General features: G+C 37.3%; 1 protein-coding gene across 1 annotated transcript in view; it reads left to right on the top strand.

Annotated features, from left to right (window-relative positions):
* Positions 1–17,627, top strand: part of DCDC1 (doublecortin domain containing 1) — a gene marked incomplete at its 3' end in the record, with an annotated part of 460,818 nt that overhangs the window by 427,523 nt on the left and 15,668 nt on the right. Inside the window, 7 exon segments of the mRNA XM_082627300.1 lie at positions 2,747–2,932; positions 4,336–4,542; positions 5,726–5,918; positions 9,651–9,803; positions 10,524–10,629; positions 14,951–15,083; positions 16,353–16,532. Coding sequence (XP_082483426.1) covers positions 2,747–2,932; positions 4,336–4,542; positions 5,726–5,918; positions 9,651–9,803; positions 10,524–10,629; positions 14,951–15,083; positions 16,353–16,532 — 1,158 coding nt within the window.

Raw genomic sequence — 17,627 nt, forward strand, 5'->3', positions numbered from 1 at the left:
CCTTACCAGCAGCAGTTTAAATGTTGTGTTAAGGGTGAATGAAGTAACCAAAAATTCAGTTTGCATTGTGTACGTGTACCATTGCCAAAATAAAACAATTTGGGAATGATTAAAATAGTAGCACCACAGTCATAGGGATTGACGTTTTAATGAATGAAAATACATTTTCTAGATACTTTCAATAGGCTTCTTTAGTGTAATAAGAAATATCATTGGCACACAATTCATCATGAAGTCCATGTTTTTCTGTACAAATTATTCCGTATGTAGTATTCATTCAATTCCATCTGAGAGGAGATGTTTTAATTTTCTGTCTCCCAGTAATTTTTAGGAAAATGGAAATCAGATGTGCATAGAGAGAAATCCATAGTGGAACTTAAGAATTACATCTTCAAAAGTATCATCTAAATGTTGGCTTTGAATTGAAGTAGCTTTAAGTATTTAAATGGAATAGTTGAAGAAATATGACAAAGGCAAAAAACCCAAAAACTTGGAATCAGAAGTCACAGCTTTGTATTTCAGCTCTGCCACATACTACTTGGATATCCTTGGATTAAAAACTTCCCTCTCTTAGTTTTTGTTTTCTCATCTGTAAGTTGAGAATGATGATATTAACTCTGGCCGTACTTAACTTTTTTAGCCTCGTGAGGAACAAAGCAAATCAGAGAGTCTATATAAAAGTGCTTTAAAATGTTCATGCATATTCAAGAATAGAGAGACTAGTTCAGTGAATACTCATATACCTATCATCCAAATTCAACTATTATCAAGGTTTTGCAATATTTACAAATCCTAGACATGATACCATTTCACCTCAAACTTAAGCATGCACCTGTAAAAATTTGACCATTTTCTTACATTACCATTATGCCATTATCACCTAATAAAATTAACAGTAATTTTTGGCCATCTACTAGCCTGTTCATAATAAAATTTCCCAGGTTTCCTAAAAAATTCTTCTTATGGTTGGTTGGTTTGGGTCAGGATTCAAACAAGGTCCCTATGTGACACTGGTCGCAGAATCCATTCTATAGAATGCCTCTTGTTTGGATTTTTCTGTTTGCTTCCTATGGCATCCTTTAACCTGTTTCTCTGGCTCCCATAATTCCTATAAAAAAATTTAGCACTGGAGTTTAATTATATTTATGTTCAGCATTTTTTGGACAAGAATCTTCATAGGTTTTACTGTGTATTTCATATTTATCACTTATGCAGGGATGCAGTGTGGATTTTCCATGGGTTCAGGTGATTACAACCTAATCTCACATCAAAAAACAATTCCCAATGACTTTTCATTTTGTGTTGCCTTTTTTGTGATCTTTGCCTAAATCAATAATTTCATTAGAAGTTTCAAAAGGGTCAATTTTAAAAAGTTCTATTACTTTCCCTGACATATATTAGCTGAGCTTTTAGTGTAAGGAAGAACTTTACCTCTTCAACTAGGTATTTGACTGCCCAGAGATACGGTTTGTAAAGGATGGTAGGATAAATGCTTAAATTGTTCTATCTAAATTATCTATTGTAGTATAGCAAATCACCTGAAAATTTAGTGGCTTAAGCCAACAACCATTTTTATGCTCTGAGTCAACAATTTGGGCTAGATTGAACTGGGCAGTTCTGCTGGTCTTGCTCAGGGTCACTAATGTGGCTGTAGTTATCTGGTGGCACACCAGTAGTTTGGTGGTGCTATGGTGTCTGAATGGTCAAATCACATGTCTGGTGGGGGCCTTAGTTCTCCTCAAGGCTTCTTAAGTAGGCTAGCTCAAGTGAGCTCACATTATGGTCTCAGGCTTCCAGATGCAGCCAAAAAAGAACAAGCTGAAATGTGCAAGCACTTCTTATGCATCTGCTTGCATCACATTTGCTAATGCTACATTGGCCACAGCAAGTCACATGGCCTTGCCCAGATTCAAGGAAAGGAGGAAAGAAGAAAGAAACTCTTATTTCTTGATTGGAGGAGCAGCAAAATGACATTTCAAAAGGGCATGCAAACAAGAATGGGATGGTTTTACTATGGCCATCTCTGCAAATAATCTGCCACAATTTCTAATGGCCAGTTTCAGAGTTGTAAATTGGTGCCAGTTTACTTCTAATGGACTCCAGTAAGTAGTGGTTTTCTTTTTATCTGTTTGTTGGCTTTTTTTGTTGCTTTTTTTTTTTTTTACTTATATTTTTAACATGATTATGAACTCACGGGACTTTACCTATTCAAACATATTTGAAGTGCTTTGGTTATAATTTTATTTTACTCCCAAATTGTCCCACTTTGGGCCACTAGAATGTCCTTCATGTTGGCACCTCTGTCTTTTTTGACATAATGCCTTTACTTTTGGATGGCTTCTTTTTTTCTGGGCACACAGGAAATCCTTGCTTCTCTTGTATATTTCTTGCCCCAAATCTGGAATTGGCCATTCCTCCAAGAAACTCTGATTCTGGATACAAGTTATACTCATTGATGTTGAATTGTCATTGCCTCTAGGCTTTTTCAGTCAACAGCGTTTGGAAATATTTTGCTCTATAATACAATAGTTATAATATAATTATAATATAATTGTAATATAATATAATTATATTATATTATATAATAATTAATAATTAGAGAGCAATGTAATGCATTCATGTTGAGATTTCAAATTTAGCATTTGGGGATCATAAAAGTGCTTTATTTGTATGGTAAAGTATTCTACAAAAGTGCTATCATAATTTATATGCATCCAAATAAAAGCATCTTTACCTCCATTTTCAGGGATACTATTATCTCTCACCCAGTGGAAAGAAAAAAACAATGCTCTGTTTGGCATGTGGGCAATCCATGAGAGCAGAGAAGAGACTGAAACAGTTGCTTCCAGGGCTGCCATTCCTCTGTGCCTCAGGCTCCGAGACCCAGAAGCCCTTCTCACAAGGACCTTTCAAGGTCATAGATGTGGCCAGAGTATGTAACGATCTGAGCTCTGCTAATACATGTGTGGCATCAGTTTGGAAACTTTGATACATTCATTACTTGCCCTGCACTCAAGTTCATCTCCACTCATCCAATTCATCTTTCGTTGATGCACCTTTACCATTCCACCTGCATTGATTTCCTTTTCCCCACTGTAACTTAAAATACATTATCTATTAATAGTTCGATATACTCTTTGAAGTTAATTGGGCTCTTCTGCAGCTTTAATCATCTCCTGACACCTTGCACTACTCCCTGTGTTGCTTTTAGATGAGGAAGTAACTGCAAATCTTTACTTAGTGGAGTAGCTTTTTGCCTATATCCACAGGGTAAACTCCTTTTTTCCTAGTATTTTCAGGACTAATTTGATCTGTTGTTGTTAATGACTCTTCAGGTTGGGTGCCTGAATTCATGCATTCATGTCTAATACTATTTTTTTTTTATAGCTCATGGAGAAAATAATCTCTGCTGCTTTCTTGTGATCTTAATTTAAAATGGCACCATTTAAAAAATCCTTTCCTTCAAGTTTAGAAGTGAGAAGAGCTAAGAGGAACTTACACAACTGTATAAAAAGGAGCAATTCCTTAGGGGTGGGAACCTTCAACCTGCTGTGCTCTTCAGGGTTTGCGGGTCTTATTCCCAGGTCACTGTCCTCTCTCCCCTAAACCTGACACACATTGCAGAAGAGCAGGGTAGTTACAGTTGCAATAAACATCAACTGAAACAATAACTGAGGGAAAAGGGGAGTCAGTCCTCTGGGAAAGCCTGCAGGCATTTGGCTTTGCTTTGGTGACAGTAGGGTTGTGTTAAGGAGGTGGGGATGAGCTGATCGGAAAGAATCCCCAGTGTTAGAGCATCTTGGACACAACTTCTCCCTCAGGGCAGCTTCCTGAGTAGCAATGAAAAGGAAAAGGTGAAGTGTGGCGTTCACCACCCTCATTATCATGTGGTTAAGGCTACACTCATTCCCCTCCTCATTCATCAATATCTGCCACCATAGGATGGCATCATCCTAAAGTTAAAAATTAAGAGAATATCTTTACTACTAGTGTCCACTACTTCAACCCCAGGCTCTCTCTGGCCCTGGCATCCTTCTTCCCCATCTCCTGTCCAGGGGAAGGCAAAGTAGAAAACAGGAGAAGGCCAGAAACACAAGCCAGAGGCCCAAAGTCACCTAGAGACTCAGTGACAGGGCTGGGAAGAGAACTGAGGAGTTCGGACCCAATGTCCTTCCCACTACAGCACCTAATACTTTCAGCATATGAAGTGAACATTTCAAAATTTAGATGCCACACCCATGTACACACACAAATCAAGAGGCTGAAGTATAACAAAATAATAAAAGAAAAAAAGTTTGAGTTGATCTATGTTGTTGTTCTTTTTAAAAAAATCAGGCTGATTTATCTTCTTATGAGGCTGAAAACACTTTAAGTTATTATGAAGAACGTCTGTTATCTTCTTTACGGATGAAGACCTGCACGCAAGTTGTATCTCATAGTGGCATGGCGGTTACTCACCAGAAGGCAGTGAAAATACTTGCATACAAAAATGGAGACGGATATCGAAATGGGAAGTTAATTGTGGCTGGAACATTCCCCATGGTAAGTGGCTATCACTTAAGTGCTTCTCGAATCATCAGAGGTAATGATCATGGTGATTTCTCTGACAAGAAAAAAAGCAGTGAGATTGAGTGACAAATATCCCTGGCCAGTTTTACCAACTTAAGCTGCTGAGATCAAGATCTCTGTTTTCTTTAAGATGTTATTTTTTATTGTATTTCTTCGGATACAGACTTAGAAAAATGAGAAACAGAAAGCCTTTTTTGCCTTCCTTCCCCTTCCAGCTTCAAGTTGTATGTCAACTCAGTATCCTAAGAGATACCACCTCCTTTATCATCTGGAGAATCGGAGCACTAATTTATTGATAGGGGGTTTCATTTCATTTTCAAATTGGAGAGGCAGGAGTTGTGCTAGGAGGGAACATGTGATTTCTGTCTTAGAGGCTGCTCCCCACAGCCATGGGAAGGGAGGAGAGTCCCCAGGGCCCAAACCCAGCCTTGTCCTTCCCTTGCATGATGGTTGTCTTGTGTCTGTACATTCTGGCCAATACCTTTAACAACATATTTTACAAGCAATGTTAAATATGATATGGAGTTACCCTGGAGACTTCCTTGCAAATACACACACACATAATCGTTCACTCACCCCTCTGAGTACGAATAGATTTTTTATTAAGATATTGTTGTTCAATGGACTAAGCAAAGGATAAAAGTTAGCGATTCCAGAATTCACCCTGGGACCCTCGCTTTTGTGGTCTTGGACAAAAATATTAACCTTTCAGCCTGATTTCCCATCTGCCAAATGGAAGTAATAATGTGTCAGTTCTTGGTTTAAAAGTCAAGTACTCATTTATTTTAAAACAGTTCATCTGAAGTGTTAGAATAATTTTATTCATTCTTAAAGCACACAATTGAAAGTGGATTTCTAGGTTTACACTTCTTTGGAAATAAAAACTCTGATGATAAAATGTATTAACATACAATAGCTGCTGTGTTAAATTTTTGGAGCTAAGAATTTTCACAGCTGGATTGGACTAATTTGTGAGATTATGTAGGACAATCCAATATCAAAAATCATCTCTAATCAAAGATCAAGTTGGTGGCTATTGCTTTCTATTTTCTCAAATTAAAGGATTTTCTCAGAGTTCTAAATTAACACACTCGTCGTGATTATTCTCAGTTCTACCACTATTTCTTCTCAGTTCCTTATAGTCTGTGTTTTTTAGCTGCTTGCAGAATGCATGGAACAACTTGGTCTTGCCAGAGCAGCCTCCAAAGTATATACCAAAGATGGAACCACAATCCTTTCCTTGTGGGATTTGGTTTTATGGGCTCTTGATAAATCTTTTATCCAGAGAGACTCTGAGGGACAAAAGGAAGAGGCAGCCCCTGTTGGAACAAAAGAGACACCTGTTAAAAGTATGGAAGGTTGGTTACATTCTACAGGATTTAGCTGATTCTACTTATGTTTGATCATATGAAAGTTAAGTGTAATTCTTGCATTCAGTCACCCCTTTGAGAGTTAAAAAAATCATAGTAAGCTACTCATATGAAATTCTCATAATGTTTTTACCTTGCAGAATAATAAGAAAAAAATTTTAATGTAAACTTGATTTCAGCCCCAAAACATTCAATAAATTGCCTAGAATTTATGAAACATGTTTGACAGTTTAGCTACTTTATGCAACATGAGCAGGTTCTGTTCTTAAATTCAGAACCAAAACCAACTGGAGACCGCTTAAGAAAGTGGGACTAGATCAATGCAAATCTCTTCCTACTATTAGAAGAGAAGGTGTCCTCTCTACACCTCCTGTCCTCCAACTCCCCTCCCCCATCTCCACTGCTCCTATGAACTCCCAGAAGCTACAACAAATGCACCCCTATCACAGCTCCTAGTGCATTGTGTTATAATTATCTGTCTACATCTTTGTGCGTTTCATTAGACTAGGTACAACTTAAGGGCAGGGCCTGTGCCCCTAACAACAATTTGGTAAATGAAAAAGAGTCTTGCTAGCAGTGATTCAGTGGTTGTCTCAGATTTCCATTGTTGTGTTGCGAGTCATGGTTTAGAGGTTAAGAATCTGTGTTTTGGGGGCTTCCCTGGTGGCGCAGTGGTTGAGAGTCCGCCTGCTGATGCAGGGGACACAGGTTCGTGCCCCAGTCTGGGAAGATCCCACATGCCGCGGAGCGGCTGGGCCCGTGAGCTATGGCCGCTGAGCCTGTGCGTCCGGGGCCTGTGCTCCGCAATGGGAGAAGCCACAACAGTGAGAGACCCGCGTACAGCAAAAAAAAAAAAAAAAAAAAAAAAGAATCTGTGTTTTGGAGCTGAAAATACCAGGGTTCAGCTCCTACCTGTCACTTGTTAGATGAATGATCGTGGGTACTCTCTGTACCTCAGTTCCCTCATTTGTAAAATGAGGACACTAACAGTCACGTGAATATATACTAGTTCAGTCTTCATAAATATGAATGTGTATTCATAAGAATATATATGAATATGAATATATATGCATATGAATATATATCACTTAGATTAATGCCTGGTTGATACTTAGCAATTTCATAATATTAGTTATCATTATTGTGTGTAGGATTAAGTAGGAAAAACCCACTCCTTCCTGTGTGTCTCTCCTTCATTCTCATACTACTATCCCATTCACAATGCTTCTGACACCAGACCTGTGGGGTTTTTTCCCACACCAACTCCCACACCATCTAGCTGGATGTTCTACAATTTAACTCAATTCTGACACTACCTACCTGGAGATAAGGTCAGATCCCACAGGTTAAGGGCCCAGTCTCACAACACTGCTTCCCACTCACCCCATTTCAGAGGTCCAGACCTGTGCTTCTGACTGAATGGCTATAAATTGGCTCCCTCCTCAGGTTCAATTAATTTGCTGGAGCATCTCACAGAACTCAGGAAAACTGTTTACTTACTGTTTACCCATTTATTATAAAAGGATATGGTAAAGGATACAGATGAAAATCCAGATGAAAGAGAAGCATAGGGTAAGGTACATGGGAAAGGGCATGAAGATTCCGTGTTTTCTCTGACACTCCACTCTCCCACCATCTCCATGGGTTCACCAAACCAGCTTTCTGAACCGTGTACTTTTGGTATTTTTATGGAGACTTCATCCTGTAGGCATGATTGATCATCAACTCCATTTCTAGTCCCTCTCTGGAGAATGGGGAGTAGGGTTGAAAATTCCAAGTTTCTAATCATGGCTTGGACTTTCTGGTGACCAGCCCCCATCCAGGAGCCCACCAAGATTCATCTCATTAGAACAAAAGACACTGCTAGCACCCAGGAAATTCCAAAGAATTTAGGAGCTCTGTGTCAGGAATTAGAACAAAAGATGCCCCTAAGGCTCTTTACCACTTAGGAAATTACAAGAATTTTAGGAGCTCTGTGTCAGGAACTGGGGGCAGAGACCAATATATTTTTCTATTATTTTATAATGATATTATTTGTTTGGTTTTCTAATGAGTTTTAGAAAGTAATTATGTGAATATTTAATGCCTAGCCGATCACTAAAGCATATAATTCTGCCTTTATTTGGCATGTGGAATATCTGATCTCCAGGTTCTGGAAGACTTAAAATTTCAAACATTCTTCTTTCACATTCTTATTTAAAACCTGCTTGGAGGTAATGTTATTCATGCAGGTCTACCAAGAGGGTATAGCCATCCCTTCCCCTCATATTCTAAAGGTTATCCTTGAATCAGGCAGGGGAATTAGCTGGCTGTCCCCTTTACTGAATCATAACTTGGAGTTATGACATCAGTTTGCATTGAGGAAATTAAAAGAAACAGGCATCAATCAAAAACTCAGTGTCATGCTTACTATAAAGGCAGTGGTTAAAGGCACTGGCTCTGGAAGCAAATGGCCTTGATTCTAATTCTGGCTCTGCCCCCACCTGGCTATGTGACTAAATCTCAGTTACTGTACAAAAGAGGAGTGGACCTACCTCAGAGTATCATTTTGAGAATTATATACAATAAAGTATATAGAGGTCTTAGTAAAATGCCCAGCACATAGTAAGTTCTCAATATGTATTAATTATATAGTAGGATACTGTTTGCTGTATCACAAATAACCCCTTTATGAAGACCCTGAAATAAATTTCTCTAAGATCTCAGGACCAGGAACGTTGTATCTTGAGGAATTTATCTCTCCCTTTCAGCCATGTGTATCTTCAAATGTTGTTTTTCTCTTTGCTTTAGCCAAAAGGATTCTCAGCGCCCAAATAGTGCTTTATCTCCAGCAAATAAAAACAGTGTGATATTCATGTCTAGTATCATAATGATGATAAAAATATTATCTAGCATTTTTTGGATGCTTGCACAATTAACTAGACAAAATATTATTCTAAACACTTTCCTTTTTATAATCATCCCAACAGCAGAATGAGATAGATACTATTAATCATTTAATTGATGAGTTCTCTGAAGCACCTTATCTCTGGCTTTGGTCTATTCCTATACTGCTTTCCCCCTTCCTTGCTTTTTTTTCTCTTTATTTTATCCCTTTTCAGAGTAGATATTTTGGTAATCTACCTCATATTTTTTTCATAACTAGATAAAGTGTAAGAAAGGAATTAAAATATATATTTACAATAAGATTTGTTTAAATTATTTAGTTGCATATGAAGTTTCTGATCAAATTTATGTATTTTTAAAAATAATTTTTTTAAATGTTTTTCTTAAATTTATTTATTTATATTTATTTTTGGCTGTGTTGGGTCTTCGTTTCTGTGCAAGGGCTTTCCCTAGTTGCGGCGAGCGGGGGCCACTCTTCATTGCGGTACGCGGGCCTCTCACTGTTGTGGCCTCTTCCGTTGTGGAGCAAAGGCTCTGGACGCGCAGGCTCAGCGGCCATGGCTCACGGGCCTAGCCGCTCTGGGGCATGTGGGATCTTCCCAGACCAGGGCTCGAACCCGTGTCCCCTGCATTAGCAGGCAGATTCTCAACCACTGCGCCACCAGGGAAGCCCCAAATTTATGTATTTGCATCTGGTTTTGGCATTAACCTGTTTAAATCAAGTCATTAATGAAGAATAAAATATTTTGAATAAACAAGTGAATTCAGCAAGCAAATTTATTCATTATTCTTTGAACAATAGTAAATGTGTCATTTGTTTCCCAGGAACTGTAAAAATGAAAGTGAAAACCAAATTATTTCCAAAGTCTGTGACATCTGATAGTTTGGATGATATAGATAAGTCTTTGCTCACCCTCATCCTCAGCAATTCTATTGCCATCTGGGTATCTTGTGGTGAACCATTTCTAAGTCCGAATGGTAAGTGTTTTGTTTTTGCTTTCTTTCAAGCAAGTGCATAAAGAGAGAGAGAAATACATTTTTTGTCACCATAAGAAAATCAATTAAATGTGTATAATGTCAACATAATAACATCACATTTATGCAAAGAACGGGAGGTTCATCAATTAAGGTGTGCACAAGGATAGCTATACTCCTATATTTGCACAATTGCCTGTTTTTTTCTTACTGGAATGGAGTATTCTGCATGGAAAGTGTCTAATTTCATTGATAAAGACATCCTTGGTCTATAAGACTGAGAATAATGATATACATTAGAAAATAAAAAATGAGTTTAATTCACACTGAAGACGACCTGTCTGCACATTTTCATTTTTAAGAATTGCACCCTTTAGGCAGTAGGTGGATGTTTAAAAAAATGAATGGTTCCAAGGAAGGCTTTCATCACCTCCAAATAGTTTGTAGAAATAGAAAATGAAATATGGCTATTACATATGGTAAATCTATATCATAAAACAGCACTGTTCTTCTTTTTCCCCCTCCATTCCATAAAGAAATGCCTTAAGCCCTGTCATCTTTCAAATGAAGTTTCTTTCAATGACCCTTACCTTTTAATTACTTGTTTCTAATTGAATCTGTTTCTTGGAGCAGAAAGTTCTTTATAAATGATTGGCTTGCATGATAAATTACTGTTGATAAGAAGAATGCAAGATAAAATATCATGTATTTTTTTAATTCTAGCTTTGAAGAAAGCAGAAAAAATAGAAAAACAGAACTGGCTAAAAAAGGACAACATTTTGGCTGATCTAGACACTATGAAACACAAACTGAGACAGTTAAAAGGTCAGTATGAACTAAATCAAGTATCACCATGTTTAATTCTAAATGTAACCTTAATTTTCTGGTAGTTTTTTTTTACCTTTAGATACCAGATGTTTAACTGAATATTATATATTGTGTTACAAAAGTCACTTGAGCAAGTCTGAAACCTATTAATATATCTTTTCAGTACTGATTTTATATTTGTAAATTTTATATTAAAATGAATATCACATGATTTATATATACATTTTTAAAATTTGGAGGATGTGTGGATCATATAACCACCCTACTGGTTTTGAAACAATTCCTGAACTGACATTTTATGGACTTTGGAATTAGTCATTAAACAAAACTTTCTGTTATTTCCTAGGTATTGCTTGGGAAGAAGTTTTGTTAAATAATCTGAGTGAGGAAGTACTAAATTCTTCAAAGATTAGTGTCTTTATCACAGAAGGGAGCTATCTTATTATGCGGCATAAGATATGTTATTCATAGACAAAGTGATTGATTGACAATATTTGTCCTCTTCTTCCATTCTCTTTGTCACAGAATCTTAAGTTCCTGATCTTATATTATTCCCAGCACTTCAGACACCAAATGATTCTTTGGGGAATAAGTATGTTATGGACTTCAGTCTGGGAAAGAATACATTTCAGGCTCTGTAACTGCCATAGCAGGATTTCAGCTCCTGAGTATCTGTACTGTCTGGTGTCAGAAACATGTGAATCTTACTTCAATAAATAAGACAATTAGTCCTAAGTGTACTAGACAGCACTCTGGGTTGAAATGGCTATTTTTCAGTTTTTACCAAAAGAATTATTGGGTCTAACTGAAAAGTATCTCTTACTATTGCTAACCTCTACTACTCCAACTACTTGCCGCTTTCACTTGAATGTCCCATAGGCATGTCCAAAACTGAAGTTAACACGTCACCATATAGTGACCATACCACCATTTCATTTCATATCTTACCACACCAATGCCTCCTTCATTTCTTCTGTGGGCATTACCACAATCCACTCAGGTGTTCCATCTCAAGGAGCTGGGAGGCATCCTTGGCATCTCCCACTCTCACTATCTCTAAGCAAATATCAGTGTCTTGTTGCTTTGAATCTGTTTTCTCAAATGAATTCTAAGGGTCTTGATTCCTGCTGTCGTTATCCAAGTTCAAGCTATCGTCATCTATTCTTTGGGTTACTGGGTCAGCTTTCTAACTGGTCTCCCTGCCTCCAGTCTTGACAGTAGTTTCCATCCTGTTCATAATGGTGACATTCTGGAATGGGAGTGATCATGCAAAAATGCAAAGGTGTTATGGTACTCCAGGCATAAAACCTTTCAAAGTTCTTATTATCTTTATGGCAAAAGTGAAACTCCTTAATGTCGTCCTTCATGATCTGGTTCTCTGGAAACTTCTCCCTCCCCTTACTTACTCCTCTCTACCCATTTGGACTTTTTTTTCAGTCCCCCAGACTTATCATGTGCTTTCTTAACTCTGAGCTTTTGAAACAGTTCAGTTCCCTCTGCCTCAAACTTTTCTCTCTTCTGTTCTCTTGGATGGCTTCTCATTATTTACTTTTCAGCTTACTCGTTATTTCTCCTAAAAGTCTTCCTTAACATTCTAAGTCAGGAATAGTGTGGTTTGTCATACCCTTAACTTCCCCAGATAGCACTTCTCACTTTATTATACATACCTGATCATATTACTGTCTCTCCTATGTTACATTATAAATTCTATACCCTTCTAATTTGTTCTCTGAATAGTTGTAGAATTATTTAATTAAAGAATAAGTGGAATTTCAACCATCCACTCCAATGAGCTTTCTAAGTTCTATTTCTTTATCAAATTAAATCAATAGAAAGTAACATTAAAAATAACACCTGGCAGAGCTGCTTTTACTGAATTCTGATTTTATATTATGTCTTTAGCTTTTATTATAATTAAGTATTAAATAGGTATTTTAAAGTTCAGTTGGCATCGTCCACAATATCACTGTAGAAAACAGTCTTTTTAGTCAGATGGTGTCCATTATGGGGAAATCCATTAATGCAGTTTCTCTTAAAATTTAGTACTAAGATAAATCTTGTCTCTACTGCTAAACTGTTATGTTTTCTGCTATTAAATGTAAATTCATTGCTAATGTATAAAATACCTACTGTGAGGATGGTCTTTTCTAGTTGCTGGGATTAGGAGGAGAAATAATAACAAGTTTAAATTCAGCAAACTGCAGTCCCTGTTGGATTGTGAGCTTCTGTTTTTTTTCTTTTTTTTAAATTCAATCATTTTATCATTTTTTAACATCTTTATTGGAGTATAATTGCTTTACAATGTTGTGTTAGTTTCTGCTATATAACAAAGTGAATCAGCTACACGTATACATGTATCCCCATATCCCCTCCCTCTTGCGTCTCCCTCCCACCCTCCCTATCCCACCCCTCTAGGTGGTCACAGAGCACCGAGCTGATCTCCCTGTGCTATGAAGCTGCTTCCCACGTATATGGAAAATGTTATAAGAAAATAAAAAGTAATTTATTCAATACATTTTTGTTTTGTTTCTATTTGTTATTCTTACCTACATAAATGATAGTTTATTATGAAAATCTTTTGTGATGATATTATGTCCCTTTATAAAAGTTAGAGTGCAAATGCTTTCATCTTCTTAAGACCGTTAGAAACAAGTTGACAGAAAACAATAATGCATATGTTTTTTGCTCTTTCTTATATTCAAATCCTGGCTCTTTAACAGTGTAAATGATAAACTATTGGAGAGCTGTCTTTAGTTGAGCAAAATTTTAGTGTTCAAAATGCATTATAAATAAAATATTTATTGAGATATTATCCACAAGAATTTATGTGGATAAATTAATAAATTAATGTTGTCTGTACATTATGAATAGAGTCAGCTGAAAACTATATTTGGCATAAATTTGTGTTATGTATTTTTCTGGTGCCACTGTGCTCTTCTCCAAAACACGTTGCCTAATGGCATTGTCACTGTAACTCATTGGCTGTTAATTCAGTCATGTTTTCTCCATAACCATAAATTGCATATGAATGCTTATTAGGTACATAGAGTTCTGATTTCCCTGAAAAGTCATTTCTGCCACCTATTTTTATTGCTGGATCTATTTCCACAAACTTGAGCTTTAAGAGCCCAAATGTGTTATCCTCTACAAATACTGAGTTATTTTCAAAAGGTTTTGTTCATAGTCACGGTATGAAAACCTGCACATTATAAGTCTCCTGGCAACAAAATTAGGACTTAACGTCATTTCAGTATTTCTATTATTTTATCCACTTAAGTGTTACTTTCTCAAAAAAGCCCTTTCTGACACTTCAGACTAGGTCAGCAACCTGTTTTACATGCTTTTACACACCCTGTACTTCCATGGTGCAACACAGTTACAATCAGTTATTGGTGTAATCATTTCCTTGACATTTGCCTTCCTTACCAAAGTGTAAGCCTTTGAGGCAAGGACTTAGTCTCGAACATGTTTGTATTTGCACCATCCAGCACAATGCCTGACTCATACCTGGTGTTCAACATAGGTTTCTAGAAGGAACATCCAAGAGAAAACATTATTTGTACTTAAGAAGTTTTGAGATCAGTCTGAGACTCAGTGCTCAGTATATCTTCAACCCAGAAAAAGAAAACTATTTAATAAGTGTGACCTTTAAACCTTTTTATAATGATTTAAAGTGGTCTAGCTGAAAGAATGCATAAATTCAAATCACCACACTTATTAACTTATGCCTGTGATTCTTTAGAATACACCATTCCAATAAATATTTTCTCTTACCACAGCTTCTTAAGAGCCCAGAGGACACAGCAGAGGTGTCAGAAACTAATCGTGTTCGCAGGGTATTATTAGATAGAAAAAAAAAGGCCTCCTGTCTCTTGGGTTAATATTATTTTAGAAATACTTAATCCCCAGGCTGCTAAACTAATTGTGGGGGAAAGGCTTATTATTAGTGAAGAGAACAAAACATATGTTCCATGACTGGAAGAGATGATGGGCTATATAGGTCATGGATTCTATTTGACTAAATTACCGCTGAACCATATCGTGGATGAGAGGTTGGGGCCAGTGTGGAAGTCAGCGTGTTATCTTTCTTTTCCATCTGTACACTGAGTATGCATATCCTGGCTATTTAAAGCCTCAAGCTCCCGTATGAAGAGACATTGTTAGATCTTATTACCTTAGGCATCTTTGCTTTTATGATATATTTAGTATTTTACCCTCTGCTCCCAAGTGAAATGATTTATGCATAGAAAGCCAAACCAATTTATTTGAAATCGGAAAGCCTATCATCAGAAACATTTCCAGAGACTTCTTTCCCCAGGGTGACGGGTAGCAGCATGTCAGCCAGCCACCATGGTTCCCAACAAAAGCCCTGTGCAGCCGGTGGTAGTGGAAGGAGGCTGGACTAAGCAGACTCAAGAGGAAATTAAACTCATGGACCTTATAAGACATAGAGAGGTATGATCTTTAGGACTCCAGACATTAAAGACTCAGGCTCTTTTATAAGCTTTTAAAAGTACAGTATTGAATTTTTAAATTATGCTATTAATATATTCTCGGCATCTGGTCAGTAATGACCACATAAGCATATGCCAAGCATTGAGTTGGCATTTGGAGAGTAACTATCTAAGACACAGCCAGCTCATATGAAAGTCTGTTTTGTTTGAATGGAGACCAGAAATTATGACCTTAGCAAAGAAGAGAAAAAGGCCCAGTGGATATGTACAAAGGTAATTATAATAAATGTAGTCAAGTTGAGCCTTATGGCTTCATTGCTCATCACTCCTAAGGGTATGTCTCAATATGTAAAAAGAGGAAGGAGCAAAATACTAATTTCAATGGAGACATTCAGAAGTGAGGAATTCAAAAAGCAGTTTCAATCCAATTGATTAATCAGACAGGATTGCCAGACATAAAAAAGTCGAGAAGAGAAAGGTCAGCTGTTGAGAGAGGATTGGGGATAGAGAGACCTGGGAAAACTTTTGCTTTGTGAAGTTTTTCATCAAAATGATGTGTTCTTATTTAATAGGGTTTCTCAAATCATGAAATGTGTTCAATCTAAATCTTAGGCGAGTGCCCAAGTCAAGGTTACTAGAAAAAAGAAATTGACATTGCTAGAAATATGACTTCTTGCCAAGCTAAGAAGGATAAATCACTGACCAGGGAATGAATGCAAAGCATTGAACTAGGACATGCTTGAAGTAGGATGAAAAGCTGCCTGGCAGGGATCTGGCAGAATATAAAGATGGCTGCTGTATTTTAAAAGAGAGTAAAGATTTAAACAATAGTCATGTACATTCCCTTAAGCATTTCTTGGTTAAAGGAAATGATGCTGTGATTCTAATCAAAAACTCATTTGTTAGACGCAGAGAAATCACTCAGTAGGAGAAACACCATGCAAAAATCCAAAAACATATCTCTATTTATTTCTCCAAATTATAAATGAAAGTTAAGTGCTTTGCCAAAATAAGTGCCTTATTATTACTACTCTAATGATTATTATTGCTTACAGTGATGCATTGAAGCAAGGGGAATTTACAGAAGAGTCAGTGATAGGAGAGGGTAATGTAATTCCTAAATCTTTTTTCAGTATGATGTACAATTATAAGATATTTCTTTCAGCATATTCTACACACACACACACACACACACACACACACACACACACACACACACACTAAACAGACAATTCTCTAACCATGGCATTCTCTGGGCTTTTCTTAACAGGCACAGCTTTCTGAAGTCCAAGAACTGCAATCCAAGAGAAATTCTCCAACTACACCTAAATGTATATCATTTAAGAGGAGCAGCTTGTATAAGCAACCCAATGCAAAACGAGTGTGGATTTACCTAAATGGAGGCAGACCTGAAGATGGCACTTATGTCCGGGGCAAAACTATTTCAGAGGTAAACCTAGTGTGAAAGGAGAGTGTTTTATAGGCCTGTTTTCAAATTCCAGCTCTGACATTTATAGATTGTTAGGTCAGGCAAATTATTTTACCTCTCTAAATCTCATTTTCTCATCTCTAAAATGGGAGTAATACTTTCCTCACAGGGTGGAGTCCAATGCTGTCTGACATAATGTGTGCATCAGAATATGACACTTGGCCGGCAGAGAACAAAGACAATTAAACTCATTGCACCCAAGTTTAGAGTAAATCTAAACTTTAAGATAATTTAAAATAGTTTTCCTGTTCCATTTTAAACCTAGTTCACAAAAGAGTGATTATTCACTGGATATGTTCCCCGTGGGGAAAACAACAGTATTCACTAGAGGAAATCTATCATATTCTTGTCACCCAGATTCCTGGAACTATGGCAAACTTTCCACTTTCCAGAATTACAACATTGACTAAAGAAAAGATGAGTAGCAGTCATTTATTGTTTGCAATATCAATGATACAATTCTAAAAGTTGACATTTTGTCTTAGTCTTTAAATGAAAACTTTAGGTACCTAATAAATGGATTTTGGTAGAATTTTTAAAAGTCTTATTTGTTGCAGTGATATCTTATAATAGTTGTTTGGCTTTATTATTATTATTATTATTATTTTTTTTTTTTTTTGGCGTTACGTGGGCCTCTCACTGTTGTGGCCTCTCCCGTTGCGGAGCACAGGCTCCGGACGCGCAGGCCCAGCGGCCATGGCTCACGGGCCCAGCCGCTCCGCGGCATGTGGGATCCTCCCGGACCGGGGCACGAACCCGTGTTCCCTGCATTGGCAGGCGGACTCTCAACCACTGCACCACCAGGGAAGCCCTGGCTTTATTATTTGTGAAATGTTTTTATAATTTTTTCTGGGACAAGGGGAAGTCACATAAAGGTGAGATGTTGGTTGGAGATGGAGGGAAAGGCAAGACAGTGCAACAGGCAGGCCTGGAGGAGTTCATGGAGGCTGATGGGGGCATCTAGAGTGGCAGGGGCACCTCAGAGGAGTTGTGCCCCTGAAGCTTGGTGATTTCAAAGTGTGATGGAGACCACTCCTCTTTGACAAGGACTTTGGA

Source organism: Mesoplodon mirus, assembly GCF_964341445.2.
Source record: "Mesoplodon mirus genome assembly, chromosome: 7".
Lineage (NCBI taxonomy): Eukaryota > Metazoa > Chordata > Mammalia > Artiodactyla > Ziphiidae > Mesoplodon > Mesoplodon mirus.